This window comes from Gekko japonicus, unplaced genomic scaffold (genome assembly GCF_001447785.1).
Source record: "Gekko japonicus isolate JY-2015 unplaced genomic scaffold, Gekko_japonicus_V1.1 scaffold84, whole genome shotgun sequence".
Lineage (NCBI taxonomy): Eukaryota > Metazoa > Chordata > Lepidosauria > Squamata > Gekkonidae > Gekko > Gekko japonicus.
In genome coordinates, this window is record NW_015159712.1 from 1874505 (window position 1) to 1889965 (window position 15461).

Sequence of the window (15461 nt, forward strand, 5' to 3'; positions counted from 1 at the left end):
CACCCAAAGAGTGATTAACACTTGGAATTCACCGCCACAGGAAGTGGTGGCGGCTACAAGCATGGACGGCTTCAAGAGGGAATTAGATAAGCATATGGAGCAGAGGTCCATCAGTGGCTATTAGCCACAAGGTATAGATAGGGATTCTGGGGCAAGTGATGCTCTGTCTTCTTGGTGCTTGGGGGGGGGGTCAACAGTGGGAGGGCTTCTAATGTCCTGGCCCCACTGGTGGACCACCTGATGGCACTGGTATTTCTGGCCACTGTGTGATACAGAGTGTTGGACTGGATGGGCCTTTGGCCTGAAACAACATCGGCATCTCTTATGTTCTTAATGAAGCTCACTGATTAATACCATTGTTCAGCAAGACAGTAAATTTTGCTTAGCACAGTCTATACGTTAGTCTTACTTTTTGCTTGGCACAGTCTATACGCTAGTCTTAGTTTACTTTTTGCTTAGCACAGTCTATATACTAGTCTTACTTTTCTATCATTAGAATGTGACAGTTTTATATATTTACGTAGCTTGTATACTTGAAAGTGTATATATGTTTTTAAACATTAAAAATTGCATATGATTTACTTAACCCAGCAGCAGTAAAAGCATTAGGGTTTTATTACCATAAAAGCAACAATCCATAAGGGCCAAGCTAATGTACCACCAAAGTTCAGCTTTGAAAGTGTCCAATTACAGCTACAACAGCTGTACTAAGCTGCTTACAGGGGGAAGTAGCTTTCTTACATTGCTGAGCCCAGACAATCTCTGCAGCAAACACCATATTCAGTATTCAAAGTCTAATTTCTAGCTAATAATTCATCCTGAACTAGTTTACCTCAAAACAATCTGAATTTCTGTTATCTGCTTTAACATTCATGCAATTAAAGCCCAGTAAGATTGTTTGGGAGAGGAAACTGTAAAAAGCCACAGTACAGTCATTAGATGTGGTATTGGAAATTACCCATTTGACAGATAAAATACAAAAAATGAAGAGTTGGAATGAAGAAATGGAACTCATTTGTTGTATTTTGGAATTTGGCCAATGCTGTACTATTGCATAGAGATATTTTTAATTTCCAAGTACAATATTTCTGTAGTGTGGAAAGCATGGCAAGTTGTCTGAAAAGCACACATCTGGCAAAAAGTGATAAAAGTCTAAAGATGTTCAGAAATGTCAGAATGTGGTCTAGATAGCATAACATGTACACATCCCAGTATTTGGTAGCAAATTCTACCATTATCTTCCTTCTATTTTTATAGGTAACTATGGTGAGCTACTTATGGTTTTCCTGCACCAATGACAAGAAACAGACACTTGCTCTTTGTACAAAACATCTTATTTGTAAAACGTAAACACCAATTTTACTACAGAAACTAAGTTGCTCAACTCCATGGCACAATGCAGCTGTCAGTACTTACAGAGGCCTCTGTAGCGTGATAGTTGCTGGTAAATCTGCTTCATGCGCTCAATGTTCAGTCGACTGGTTTCTGCATGATTCACCATAGGTTTCGGATAGTCTATACCAATGATACATTTAGCTGCCTTCTGCACTGACTCAGGGGCATTCCAAGGCTCATAGATATAGCGTGAGGGAAAGCCTTTCAGCTTTGGCAGATATCGTCTGCAATACAAATTGAGATAGACATTACAGTTCACTCTGCATTAAAAACAGGGTCTACATATCATCAGACAATCAAATGCCCCAGCTCTATAGAGGTTTCACTCTTGAAAAGTTCACTGACAGAACTGGTCAATGTGCTCACCTGACAAAGTCACCACTAGGATCTGTACGACGTCCAAAGCCAACAGGGCAATAACAGTGGAAGAACTGTTGGAAGAAAGCACTGCATGAAAGCCACATCCAGCTGCCTGAATTCACACTGAAATCTGCATCCAGCAACAGCTCATCAAACACCTGTAACAAATCACAGTAAAAACCCCAATGAGGAAAACCTTTTAAGGTAGATTTCAAAGGCAGTGTCATGCTAAATCACTGGTGCAAATTTTGATGAGTAGAGCAGGAACAGAAACTCACTGTCAACTGGATTACATTTAATTACTTGGGTCTTAGAAAAAAGATACAAATGTGCTAAACAGCCAACCACATCACAGGTTTGTGGTATAATGAAAGCTAACCTAGATTGTAATGCAGAGGTCAGAATGCATTTATAAACATATCCACCTGCTTAAATCTAAAGAGGAGTGTGTGTTTTTAAACCAACACAAAGTACATATCTAAAGGGAGCTAAACTCTGCCAGGTTCCCCTCCGTATGTTCTAATGATTTTTGCTCATTACCCAGCTCAAGCAAAAAAATCCTGAAAACAAAACAGTGCAATGAGGCAAGGTTTAGTTTCTCTCACTCACATGCTCAGTTTTTCCCACCCAAACACTTTAACCATGGACACATGTTGATCCTCTTCACTTCTAGCTTTGCCCAAGTCTCTTCTGACAAGAAAAGTACTTCTTTCAGTCTCAAAATTCTCATTATTATTCTCATTTAGTCTACAAAATTGTATTGCATCCTAAACATAACCAGCTGATTCTGGTTTCTGGGTGTATGTCAGTTTCATCTGGCTTCCAATTGTCCTTCAATAAAAGATCTTTAGCATCTCCACATTATTTAAGCCTAGGCATAGCCAGAGGCTTTTCTAGCAGGGGAGGTGAATCTTGAGAACATATCTGCCAGCTGAATAAGGCCCGGGCTGAGTTTCTGCTTCCCTTCCTATTGCAATGCTAGAGGAGCATGCCTTCTAGCAAGAGCCAAAGGGGCCCTGATCCTTGGGTCTTAACCCAGAGCCTGTGACCAGACCAAGATATGGTGTATTACTGAACTCTCTGGGTTTTATTTAAATTGTGTAAAGCTGTTTTGGGGCCCCTCAAACAAATCTTTCAACCAAACCCATGGAAATGAACTTCTTTCTGGAGGCTACCTGTAACATTTTAATTCAAGATTTTCTTTTAAATGTAGGCTTCGGTCAGACTGTAGTTCTGTGGAATAAGCTTTTTTCTTATAAGTGGTAATACATGGCAGTAATGCAGCTACAGAATCATTCTAAAACTCAGTTGCCAATGCATGCTTTCTGCCTCCACAGCTCACCCTCACTCCAGACTCCCAGCTGATCCACAGGTCACCTCTAGTCAGAAAGCAAGCTACAGCATGCCGAGCCAGATGATGAATCCAACCTTCCTGTCTCAACTGTGTCATGATGGCATCGATCCAGGGAAATCCTGTCTTGCCTTCTGCCCATTTTGCCAAGGCTTCAGGATTCCTGTCCCATGGGATCTGGATGCAGATTGGGTTTCCTTCCATACGGTCAAATTTAGGATTGTTTGTTGCAGCTGTATAGAAAAATTCTCTCCATAGCAACTGACCATATAGTGATAGTGGAGGAGTACTATTCCGCTTCACCTAGAAAAGACAGGAAGCAAAATATGCATAAAACAGGTAGAAATGGGATTTTCGGGTACCTGAACACAAAGTCTAAACCAGGGATGGGCAGTAGGAATTTTACTAACCAAGAACCTACCCAAACCACTTACATTCATAAGTCCAAGTAAACAAAAGTAAACAAGTGGGGACCTGTGATCCTCATGTTATCTCTTGCCAATCCCAGCTTCCTTCTGCCCCCACCCATTTTGCTATAGGGGCTGCCATGGCTCCCAGCCACCACCACCCTACCATTGCCACAGCTGGGGTCATTGCACCTTCCAATCCCCCCCCCGCGCTGCTACCATAACCCACCTCCCTTGTTGCTGACTTGGTGAGGTGCACAAGGACTCCTGCATCCCTGCCCAACTCCTTTGTTGCTGGCTTAGCGGAGGGGTGGGCTTTGAGGACTCCTACCCCTATCTCCAATGGCCATAGCACCAACTTGTCCCCCACTGGCCTGCACCAGGAGAAGTGTTTCTGCAGCTGTGAAGACAGCTATCTTCTTTCGGGGGATTTAGGCCCTCTTCAATTCTTACAGGTTTTCAATTTTTTTTTTGCAAACCTGGGGGCTTCAATTTTGCAGGAAAATCTGTTTTCTGTCTCTGTGGTCCCATTCCGTGGATTTAAGCATCCACAGACTGGGCCATAATTTATTAAAATATACAAGGGGGGCTTGCAAGATTCATGGGGAGGAATCCCATCTTTCCCCCTCTGTTGCTGAGCCTGGCACAGCTCCAGACATTTGCAGCCACCTCCAGGTTTTATGTTTTATTTCGGGAGGCATTTAAACACCTCAATGTATTTTAGTTTTCAGATTTTTCTGCAAACTTAGGAGGTTTCCCAAGTTTGCAGAACTATCTGTTTTCTGTTAGTATGGGTCTGAAACACAGATTTAAATATCTGTACAGGGGCCCACACGACTATCAGAATATAAAATATGATGCTCCAAATTCAAACAGAACTGTTTTTACATTCAGTAATGGTCAGATGGTGATAGTTTTCAGGCAAAATTTTCTGAAGCAGCAAAGGGCAGATATCAGCAGATATCCCAACTAGAACTAGAAGACATTATCATTGAACAGGATTGTTCTGACTGGCATTTCTACTTTCTGTCAATCACTGTGCCTTTTTATTAATTTGAGAAGGGCTTCTGAGTATATGTAGGCACAGGTTATGCATCTGTGCCAGCTACTTTAATTTCTAGGGCTGTGTATGATGAGCAGCGACAAAAGCTTTGATTGCACAAACTGACAGGTGGGTGGAACAGAGGCAGAAGCTATGATTTCCATCCCCAATCCCTTGTCTCACAGCTCATTTGCTTTGCAGACTTGGAGGGGAGGGAGAGAAGAGGAATAAAGACAGAGCGAGACAGCTATAGCCTCTCCCCTCCAAGCTAGTAGGCCAGTCCTACAGGGGATAGATAACAAAGATTCTTTCTGTATACACTGGCTGGCAAGTGGGACTACAGACACTTGGGAATGAATAAAGCATAGACCTAGCCCCTACCACCATGTTAGGGAGCCGGGGGGAGGGCGATAAGAGTGATGTGAGAGGTGTGTGTGTGTCAGGAGACACCAGATTAAGGGGCTCTTCTTTTAGTGATTGGACCATGGAAAGAAGAAAACAGACTTAGCCAGAAGGCATACTGATGAACTCAGTTCAGGGGAATAAAACAGGAATCCAGTGACGTCTTAAACTAACAATTTATTCCAGCAATAAGCTTTCATGAGTCACTTCAAGAGAATGCACCTTGTTTTATTTCAGTGTTACAGCAAATGCAGCTACCCATCTGGAATTACCAATTCAGAGGAGGACTTGTAAGCAGAGCACATGCTTTGCGTATAGAAAGCACCTTGCATCTCAAATTAAAGGATCTTTGTGCCAGATCTGCCACACCCGAGACTGTGCTGAGCTGCTGCCAGTCACAGTGGACAACACTAGACAGAACAGGGATCAGACTCACACAGCTGGGTATGTTCACAACTTCTTAGATGCTTACCCAACACAAAGATAAAAGGTTGTCTCTCTATAACATGGGATATGAATAAAGCCATGGCTACAATGGGAAGTAAAGCACAACCCAAGGAAGAGTGCAGCCAGAGGGGAACAGTCAAAAGGTAAGGAATATGCCAAAATGTTACACACTGTTGCAACAGTAGTCTTTATTAGAGATGGACAGAGTGCTAATGTTTTACCAAATGCTCAAAAGCATTTTGATTCTTGGCCTAGATGTCTTCCATTTTTGTTTCTCACCTTTTTGTATAGTTCCCGGAGACGATAATAGAATAGGCGGCAGGATAAGCAGCCAAAACGAAGGTAGGGACTGAGCCCTGTGGGGCTTGCCAGCAATGAATGGGCGTTCATCCTTGGCCTTTCATAATTTGCAACCCATGCCTTGCAGGATTCAAGAAAAACAAAGAAAATGATTTAAAGTGAATATGAAAAATAAAGTTCTGTAAAAGTTTATCAACAAGAACTGCTTATTGCTACTTCAGTATTCAGCAACTGCATGGTGGAAAGAAGAGTGGTACCTCAGCCATCGGAACTCTAGCAGCATTATAGCTCAACACGAGTTGAGGCATATAAACATTTACATGTAGCCTTTCCACCCAAATACACCATCTTTCACTAGTTCATGAAACTTGGTTATCCACCTCTGATAACAGCAGACCTTGCTTAATCAACTACTAGCACACAAGATAAAGGAAGTAGGTCAGGGATGCCAGAATAGTCATAGGAGTACATATTACATGTACATCAAGCTATAAAGCATAGTCAAACCTGCTCAGAACACCACAAAGGATAGTCCTCTCCCTCAATTTTATTCACTATACCACTGTCCCCCCTGCCTCTGCTCTCCTGCTGTAATCTGGTACCATACTGAACTGATGCAATCTTTTTCTCTTGCTTTGTTAGTTAGCATTCAGTTTTCAGATAGATAATTTTGCAGTGCATCAAGCAGTACTGGTGTAGGAATAGCATGGAGTATGTGGGGTAAGCCACACCTAAAATAAAGTTCTTCGTATCAGAAAGGAAACAGTAAGACAATTTGGGATTTAATGCTCATTTAAGGATAGAACAACAAATAATGAAGATCTTTGGCCTGTGATATATCCATGTAGCCAAAGAAGTGAAGAGATTACTGTCTTTTTTATCACCAATATGCTGATACATTTATACCCAACAATTTCAGGGTAGTTCAGGAGATAACCGTTTGAAAGCAAGTGGTATAGCAAAGGTGACATTACAATGTAGAATTTATGTGGAGTTACCTTTCTTTCCAAATGTTTATCCAGACGAGTTAAGGCTTCAGTTTCTCCTCCTTGCCAAACAGCAGGGGCAAGACCATCAGTGGGGAAACCTGAAGGGTGAAAACAGGAGCAGTGGTTAACCTTAAAAATTTCTAACATTAAGCAACTGCTTAACTCTAGCTTTAATGCAATATTGCTACATATTTGCTAATTATGCTTCTATTTAATTCAGGATGACTTCCTATAACCAGAAGAGGGTGCTATTGAATAAGGACTTGTACAGGCAAATAGTAAAGCAGCATGTTCTGAAACAAAGAGTAGTCTTAATTTTTGTACAATTAAGATCTGAGCCTTGAAAACAAAATCCCACGATGAAAATTCAGAAAGATCACAGTAGTTTGGTTTGGAGACTCTTCAGGTAATAGAATGTCATGGACTGGATGGAGGGAAAGCAGAGTCTTCTTGCCCACTTCTAAATTTACATAGCCAGCTTAGACACACACTTTTATGTTCAACATGCTGTAGTTCACAACCTTACTTTCTATCCATTGGGAATGAACCGAATGGCATGATGGCTGGGCAAAATGACACAGTGACAAAACTATAGGGGCACTAGAGCAAAATTAATGGGCAAAGCACTGACAGATGCTTGCAACAAAGCATTTAAAATGTTTACATTTCCTTTCATCCTGCTCTCAGTTCATGTCATTTGCTATGTCTGTAACCAAAACAGTGTCTGGTTCTATTTTTTAGGAATTTCTACAGCAACATGAAGTCTCAAGAATAAGGCTTTACAAATGACAGCTCTGAAATGCATAGATCCTTAAATAAGAACTGCTTTATTTGCTATCACTACTTGTCACTAAATTTAATTGTAAAGTGGATGGACTCCATGCCAATCATTCATTTTATTTATTTAAATATTTATACCCAACTTTCCTCCCTAGTGGGAACCCAAAGCAGGAGTACCCAAAGCATTTTACAACACCTTTTTCCTCTTCCTAGATTTATCCTAACAATAATGCGGAGTAGGCTGCAAGAGAATAACTGGCCCATGGTCACCCAGCAAGCTTCCAAGGCAGAATGGAGATTTGAACCTGGGCCTTCCAGACCCCAGTCCAACACTCCTAACCACTGCACCACACTGAAAGCAGCACAAGCAGGTTTGCCAACAGATTGGGTGGTGGTGGTGGTTTATCTACATCTTCAGCAGATTCCCCCAGTATGCAGACTTTGTAAATTAGCCAAAAGGAAAAGATGCTAAAACAAAGTCAGAATACTTTTTAAATTAAAGTATTTGATCTGGCTGTATATTTCCCATTAAATAAACCTGAATTGTAAAAAAGAGAACGCAATTACTAGTAAGGAAAACATATTTTAATGCTTTCAACACATTTCTAGTGATATATTATTTTTTATATTTTTGGACACAGTTTTTCAAGTACAACTTCCTTTTATCTACTAAGCTGCAGTTAGGCAACTATTGCTGCAAAAATGGCCAAATTTGTGGTGTTGAGTACAAAGAGCACTTCAATTTGTTTTCTTAGGTCCCAAGATGCATTGGTAACCTGGAATCTTTTTCTAAATCTATAGCCAAATCAGGTCAAGCAAGAAGAAAAATGCAGCCCATCTCAAAGGCACAAGAAGCCCAAAACAAGTCGGTGTAACTGCCCCAGAACTCTGCAACATACCCAGCTCCTCCAGGGATGGAACCCCATATGTCTCATCATGATTTTCTTGGATCTCCATCTTACATTTTTCCATCTGACCACTTGTTATGGCAGCAGCTGGCTTCTTAGGCAGTTCCATACGGCTAATGATGGCCTGGAAACGCTTATACGTAAGAGGAGGTTTGTGTCCATTCAGTTCAATTATCCTGCAGAACAGGAAAATGCAGTTACAGAGGTGGAGGAAAACTGCAGCTTCAATCATGAAGTCTCCTTTTCAAACCAAGGAAGGGGGACAAGCAAGAAAAATGCACAAACAGACATTCATTCATACCTATTCTATTGTTCCCCATCTCTACCATTAAGAGACCAGAGTCTCTTTCACATCTTTGTCCTAAAAAAATCCTACAATCTCCCAGAGTACATCTTTTTTTTTAATCCCCCCATAACATTATTAACCCCCAGAAAGAAACCTTACCATGAAACTCTCCTTGTTTCTTCTAGGGACAATATCCCAAGGTGTAGCATGATTGGGACACCCTCCAAGCCCAGTTCATACTAGTGTTACATGTGTGTTTAGAGTTACAGTGAGGAAATATCATTGTTCCTAGAACTTTGTATCATACGAATTCCCTTCTGGGGGATTAGTGAAATCCCTCTCCAACTGCAACAAAGAATCATGAAAACAGATTTCGCATGCTTGTTTTATTTGCTATGTAAGAGTTCTACCTTCATTTAATTCAGGCCAAATGCACAAACAGAGAATCACTCTACAAGTTACACAGAATGAACTGACAGAGTGATGTGATAGAATTCTAGACTACTTATCTTCAGTCTGCAGAGTATATAGTAGTGGTATCACTATCACATTTCTGAAGGTTTCCCGACACACAAGACTTCTTGCATGTAGTAACTTAAATTTTTGGGGAAGCAGGGAGTTATATTAAAGCTTTCAATATGCAGGAAGTTTTAATGTGGCAGAACATTCAAAATGTGTGAGGATCACCCACCTGCAGTCTCAAATGGTATAGCCCCAAATTCTATCACCTCATTCTATATAACTTGTACAATGGCTCCAAGCTTTCTTCTTGTAAATTCTTACTGTTCCATAGGAGCAAAACCTTAAAATTTCAGATGTCAAATGACATTGGCTGATTCTGCACTGGTTTGTCCCTCCTTTGTATTACCAAACCCATGTTGGAACAAAATTTCCCCTCTGCACTGTATGCTGCTTTCACTTCCTTTCATCATCGGATTTAATGGTAGCCTTCACCAGGGCTATTTTTGGGCAGGAACGCACAGGAATGGAGTTCCGGCTGGCTCCCAAGTTGGCCACGCCCAGCAGAAACTCATTAGCATAATAGGCCACACCCAACCGCAGAAACTCATTAGGATTGGTTACATTAGCGGTGTGTGGCCTAACATGCAAAGGAGTTCCTGCTACAAAAAAAGCCCTGGGTTTTGACAACAAACAAGGTAAACAGAATAGGAAGCAAAAGGTGTGTGTGGCTGGATGACCACACTTCTGGTAACATGGGGGTGCGGCCTAATGTGCTAATGAGCTGTGCTGTCAGGGTTGTGGCCTAATATGCTAATGAATTTCTGTTGTTGGGTGTGGCCTATTATGCTAATGAGTTCCTGCTGGGCTTTTTCTACAAAAAGAGACCTGGCCTTCACACTCCATGCTGCTTTCACTTTCTTTGATCATCGGATCATACCTTCTGCATAGATTTATGGCCATTTTATGACTGTTCAAGGGTGACTTTGCAGTCAGTAGGGCGTTGCCCTGAGGTATTTGAATGTGGTTTTGAGCTGCAGTTCTTTCTCCCAGTTGAGAAAATGTGGAACGAATGCTAGATGCAGAATCGCCCATTAGCAGGCAAATGACAATAGCAATATATAAGACTCTTTCTGTTTTCTATTAATACAGACAAACTAACATGGCTACCCAACCTGATCGATATCCAGAATGGTTCTAGATACATCCACTGTAGTGATGCAGGTTTTATACAGATTATGCCTAATATGAACACTATCTGCAAGTTTTTGGCTTTCAACCCTCCACTGTATTGAAGTTGTTAACATCAACTCGAAAGAAACAGAGGCTGTGGAAGAGAAAAAGAGTCTTTCACTAAAACCAGGAGTAGAAGAGTTAAAGAGGAAATCTGAGCTGAGTTGCTAGCTTATATAAAACTGAAGTAGCCAAATCGGTTTCCTTCTCAGTGTGTCCTGCAGCACTTACAGCTCCAATAGCGACATCCTCTCAGTCAACAACTTATGCAAAGGGTTGGGCTTTTAGTCTAGTGTTTCAGCAACAGCCATGTGCCAGTCCTTCCCCCACAGGCTGCACGTGTAAAGGGGAGGAACTCCACGCCACCCAGGCTTCCATGAAGGCTTTCAACTGCTACTCTCACATGCAGTGCTCTGTGAGCCAGCTTCCCAGCAGCTACAGACATGAAGGCTTTCAACTGCTACTCTCACACGCAGTGCTCTGTGAGCCAGCTTCCCAGCAATACAAAGCAGCTACAAAACAAAAGATAGCATCTTGCTTCACAGTATTTCAGCCCCTTGAATCCAAGTAACAAATAAAATGGGACAGGACACCCTTGAGAAATAAAACACTCTTTTCTCTGCAAAGAAAACCTGTGAACACTGTGAAGATTTGAAAATGGAGTCCTCTCAATACTCTCTCCCCACAGCTCAGTCATCTCAAGAAATCCTCTCAGTTTAGTATTCCCTTCACATCTGAGATTTCCCACCCAAATTTTCACACTGTTGGGATAAATGAGGCAAGAGTATCATGTAATAAGAATGCTTTTTAGGGGGAAATTCCCCCCTAGAGGCAAAACAAGAATAAGCTTCTTTTCCAGAGACAGATATGCTTTAGTATATAATACCAGAGAGAGAGCCATATGGTAACATATGCTGCTTTCACTTTTGAAGCAATCAAACAAGACCTCTGCAATTTAGACGAAACCCTCTCCCCACTTCATGCATTGATATATAATTTGTGGCTCAACCAGAAGAGACTATCATTAACTATGGCAAACAGAATACTGCCCTGGGGTTAATTAGTATGCTAAATTGTTAAAGGGTAAACAAGGCTGTGGAGACGCAGGTTTGATCCCCCACTCAGCCATAAGGATCACTAATAATCTTGGGTCTGTCACTCTCTCGCAGCATTATTATGAGGATCAGCTTAAGAGTGGAGAATCACATATCTGCCTTGAGTGCCTTAGAGAAAGAATAAAATGTAACTTGTATGCATTTTAACAACTTTGCAAAACCTCTAACTCAATGATAAAGTAGAATCACTCTTCCTCATGTCCCCATATTTTATCTGACTAATGTTTAGCATTGATGTAAGAGATAACTATCAGTACTGAACTGGGCTTTGGAATCTGGCCAAGACCTCAAAAGGCAACCTTCACCTAATATCTTGAATCCATGGGACCTCTAGCTTACAAAAGCCTAAGGAAAAAAGGCTCTTCCTGATGCTGATACACTAGGAAGCAGCTTTGGGAGTATATACCCACACTGAAGAGATCATACCCCAAACAGGAGCTCTGGAGATAGTATGCCAACTTTCTATATGGTTGGTATCTTGTGATACATTCACCACGGGGCTACCCTGAGCGTGTGGAAGGCAGTATATAAATTTGAGACAAATAAATAATTCCAGCTACCAAACTGCTAAAAGTTACAAAACAGTGCTAATTTGCAGCTGGTCACATGCCCAGAAAATATGAGTGAAATACCACAAAATCTCTCAAGAAACTGCAAACTTCTGAAAATAGCCAACATGAACCAAAACTTTTCTAACAAATGTTGGAAATGTAGAAAACATGAAGGTTCATTTTATCATATGTGGTGGACATGTGAAAAAGCTGTGGACTTTTGGACTAGAGTTCACAGCGAAATGCAAATTTTTTTGAAATGTTCCTTTAAAAAAGCACCAGAAATTCTGCTCTTAGGACTTAAAATGGAAGAATTGAATATTACAAAAAGAACTTTATTTTGGTACCTGATTACAACGGCGAGAATACTCTATGCACAATGTTGGAAACAAGAAAGAATTCCAGAGTTAGAAGAATGGATACAAAAAACTTTGTTTATGGCTGAGATGGACAAAATTACGAAAAAATTGAATAACAAAGAAGATCAGGAATTCTATGAGGAATGGAGAGACTTTAAAATTTACCTAGAAAAGAACTGGGATGTAAAGCACAATCTATTATACTTAGAACAATATTGAAACTAGAATATGATGTTATCTTAAGGTGTACTGGAGTGACGAGGGGGGAAGCATTGCGGGAAGCCACGGGGAGGGGGAGAGTACAGTGGGGATATTGGGGGTAAAAATTGAAACATTAATGGAACTGATGACATGTCAATATTTTCATGAAAAATAAAATTGTGTTCTAAAAAAAAAGAAACCGCAAACTTCTAATGATTTTATAATTACATCACTATTGGCACCGGTTCTTTAGTACTTCTTATACTATCAGGCGCACACACACTCAGCATCAAGACAGGGTGTTCTAAAATGAGGTTGATAGCATTAAAATGAAGCAGACATTGCCAACACTATGGCACAGTGAAGCACATTGCTTATCCTCAAATTATCCACTGTTCCTTCTTGCATGAATAAGCCACATGATCAATACTGGGTGCATGCTGTCCTGAAGCTTTCCAAAGATAGCCATAAGAAAAAGATATTATTCACACAATTGCAACTGTATTTCCCACTGAGGGGCCACGGTGGCTCAGAAGTTAAGACGCTGAGCTGCAGACTGGAAGGTCTGTAGTTCGGCAGTTCAAGATCCTACTGCCACAAGACGGAGTGAGCTCCTGTCTCTGGCCCCAGCTCCTGCCAACCTAGCAGTTCGAAAACAAGAAATTGCAAGTAGATAAATAGATACCGCTTCAATGGGAAAGTAACACTGTTCCATGCGCCTCGGTGTCTAGTCATACTTGTTACATGACCATGGGAACGTCTTCAGCCATTCTTCGGCTTGGAAATGGAGATGAGCACCGAACCCTAGAGTCGGATTCGGCTTTTGAGCAAGGGAAACCTTTACCTTATTTCCTACCACCCTCACCCTGATTATTTCACAAAAAGGCATACAATCTTTGTCCCAAAAGATTAGGATAATTTGCATTTCAAATGTTCATTTTAAGTGCAAAGATGCCAGTAACTTCTGAAAGTAAAGTTTTTAGCTTCTACAACTCATTCCCACAAGTCCCTTTTCAATAATAATAATATGACATTCCATCTGCACATTCTGAAGGAGGTGGGGACAGAGAAGAGAGAAGCCGTCAACCCTGGAAAACCAAGTTGCTGTTAAAAAGTGAATACAGGCACCGCTTCACTGCAAGGAAAAAGTCTTAATGCTGAGAACCCCAACACTGAGGGCTGGCACTGCTCTACACACAGCTGATGTTTGTCAGCAACAAGCCTAATGAGCATCCCTATGATAAGGGCTGTACAGAAGAAAGTGTACAGATTCTAAAGAATTTTGTTTTTCTAAACCAAAAAGCTCAAAGTGGTGCAGACGAGGGAGATATAAGAACTGATCTTCGATTGTAATAATTAGTTCATTTATGGGAGATATAATGAGCATTACAACTCACCTTCAATCACAGCACAAGCAGCATCTAATAAGGGCCCATTACCTTGTGCAACCACATTCTTCACAACAATCACAACAGCTATAAATGAGGGCAGGGAAGATATGATGTCATAGGACTACATCAATTAAGGAAACTATGTAAACTGTGTTTGATGCATACAGCACAAGGTTCCATATGTAGAATAAGAAATTTGGACAGACACAGAAGGAAAAGATCAAACACATAACATGAGAGAATTTAAAGTTGCTATCTCGTAACAGATACACCCCATACCTAAGACACCTTTTAAAAAGATTACAACCATCACACCATTAATACCTCTACCCATTTAACTAAGACAATTCAAATTATCACGCATATGCAAGATGTCCAGAAGTATGTATAACTGTTACTGTAAAATATGAAATCTACCTCAGCTACAAAGAATGTAGCAAATACCTATATAAGTGAGAATATCGGTTTATTTTTAACAGAAAACCAGAGTTTCTGAATGTGAAACACTGAAATGGTGCAAACATTGTCTCCTAAAATCAAGAAATGTGAAGAGCTTGGTAAAACCACTTTCATTTATCCCCATGTCCTATATTACTAAATATGCATTTTCCTTTTTGGCTTCATGCATTTCCTCATATAGGCTTTCACACACACTCTCCCCTAACGTGTTTGGTCTTCAGTAGAGCTAAAGGGCTCTTGGCCTGTGGCTCTTAGCCTGAGGATCTGCCCGAGGGCCCTGACACAGAGTGCTCTTGGAATATACTTGGATGGCAATAAGAACATAAGAGAAGCCAATGTTGGATCAGGCCAATGGCCCATCCAGTCCAACACTCTGTGTCACACAGTGGCCAAAAATACCAGGTGGGGCCAGGACACTAGAAGCCCTCCCACTGTTGCCCCCCCCCAAGCACCAAAGAATACAGTGCATCACTTCCTCAGCCTGAGAGTCCTTATCTATACCTTGTGGCTAATAGCTACTGATGGACTTCTGCTCCATATGGTTATCCAATTCCCTCTTGAAGCCGTCCATGCTTCACCTCCTGTGGCAGTGAATTCCATGTGTTAATCACTCTTTGGGTGAAGAAGTACTTCCTTTTATCTGTTCTAACCCGACTGCTCAGCAATTTCATTAAATGCCCACGAGTTCTTGTACTGTGAGAAAGTGAGAAAAGTACTTCTTTTTCTACCTGCTCTATCCAATGCATAATCTTATAAACTTCGATCATGTCACCCCTCAGCCATCGTTTCTCCAAGCTAAAGAGCCCCAAGCACTTTAACCTTTTTTCATAGGGAAAGTGTTCCAACCCTTTTATCATTCAAGTTGCCCTTTTTTGCACTTTTTCCAGTGCTACAATATCCTTTTTGAGGTATGGTGACCAGAACTGTACACAGTACTCCAAATGAGGTTGCACCATTGATTTATACAAGGGCATTATGATACTGGCTGATTTGTTTTCAATTCCCTTCCTAATAATCCCCAGCATA

General features: G+C 41.0%; 1 protein-coding gene across 2 annotated transcripts in view; it reads right to left on the reverse strand.

Annotated features, from left to right (window-relative positions):
- The window catches only part of CRY2 (cryptochrome circadian clock 2), a 44435-nt gene that overhangs the window by 14623 nt on the left and 14351 nt on the right, over window positions 1–15461 (reverse strand). For both annotated transcript variants that reach the window (XR_001482443.1, XM_015408956.1), the window contains exons 4-9: window positions 8373–8557; window positions 6703–6791; window positions 5684–5824; window positions 3098–3409; window positions 1762–1913; window positions 1417–1619 (exon numbers count right to left, since the gene is read on the reverse strand). Coding sequence is in view for 1 of the 2 variants with exons in the window: in XM_015408956.1 (XP_015264442.1) it covers window positions 1417–1619; window positions 1762–1913; window positions 3098–3409; window positions 5684–5824; window positions 6703–6791; window positions 8373–8557 (1082 nt within the window). In the remaining variant the exon portion in view is untranslated. The remainder of the gene's footprint in view (window positions 1–1416; window positions 1620–1761; window positions 1914–3097; window positions 3410–5683; window positions 5825–6702; window positions 6792–8372; window positions 8558–15461) is intronic.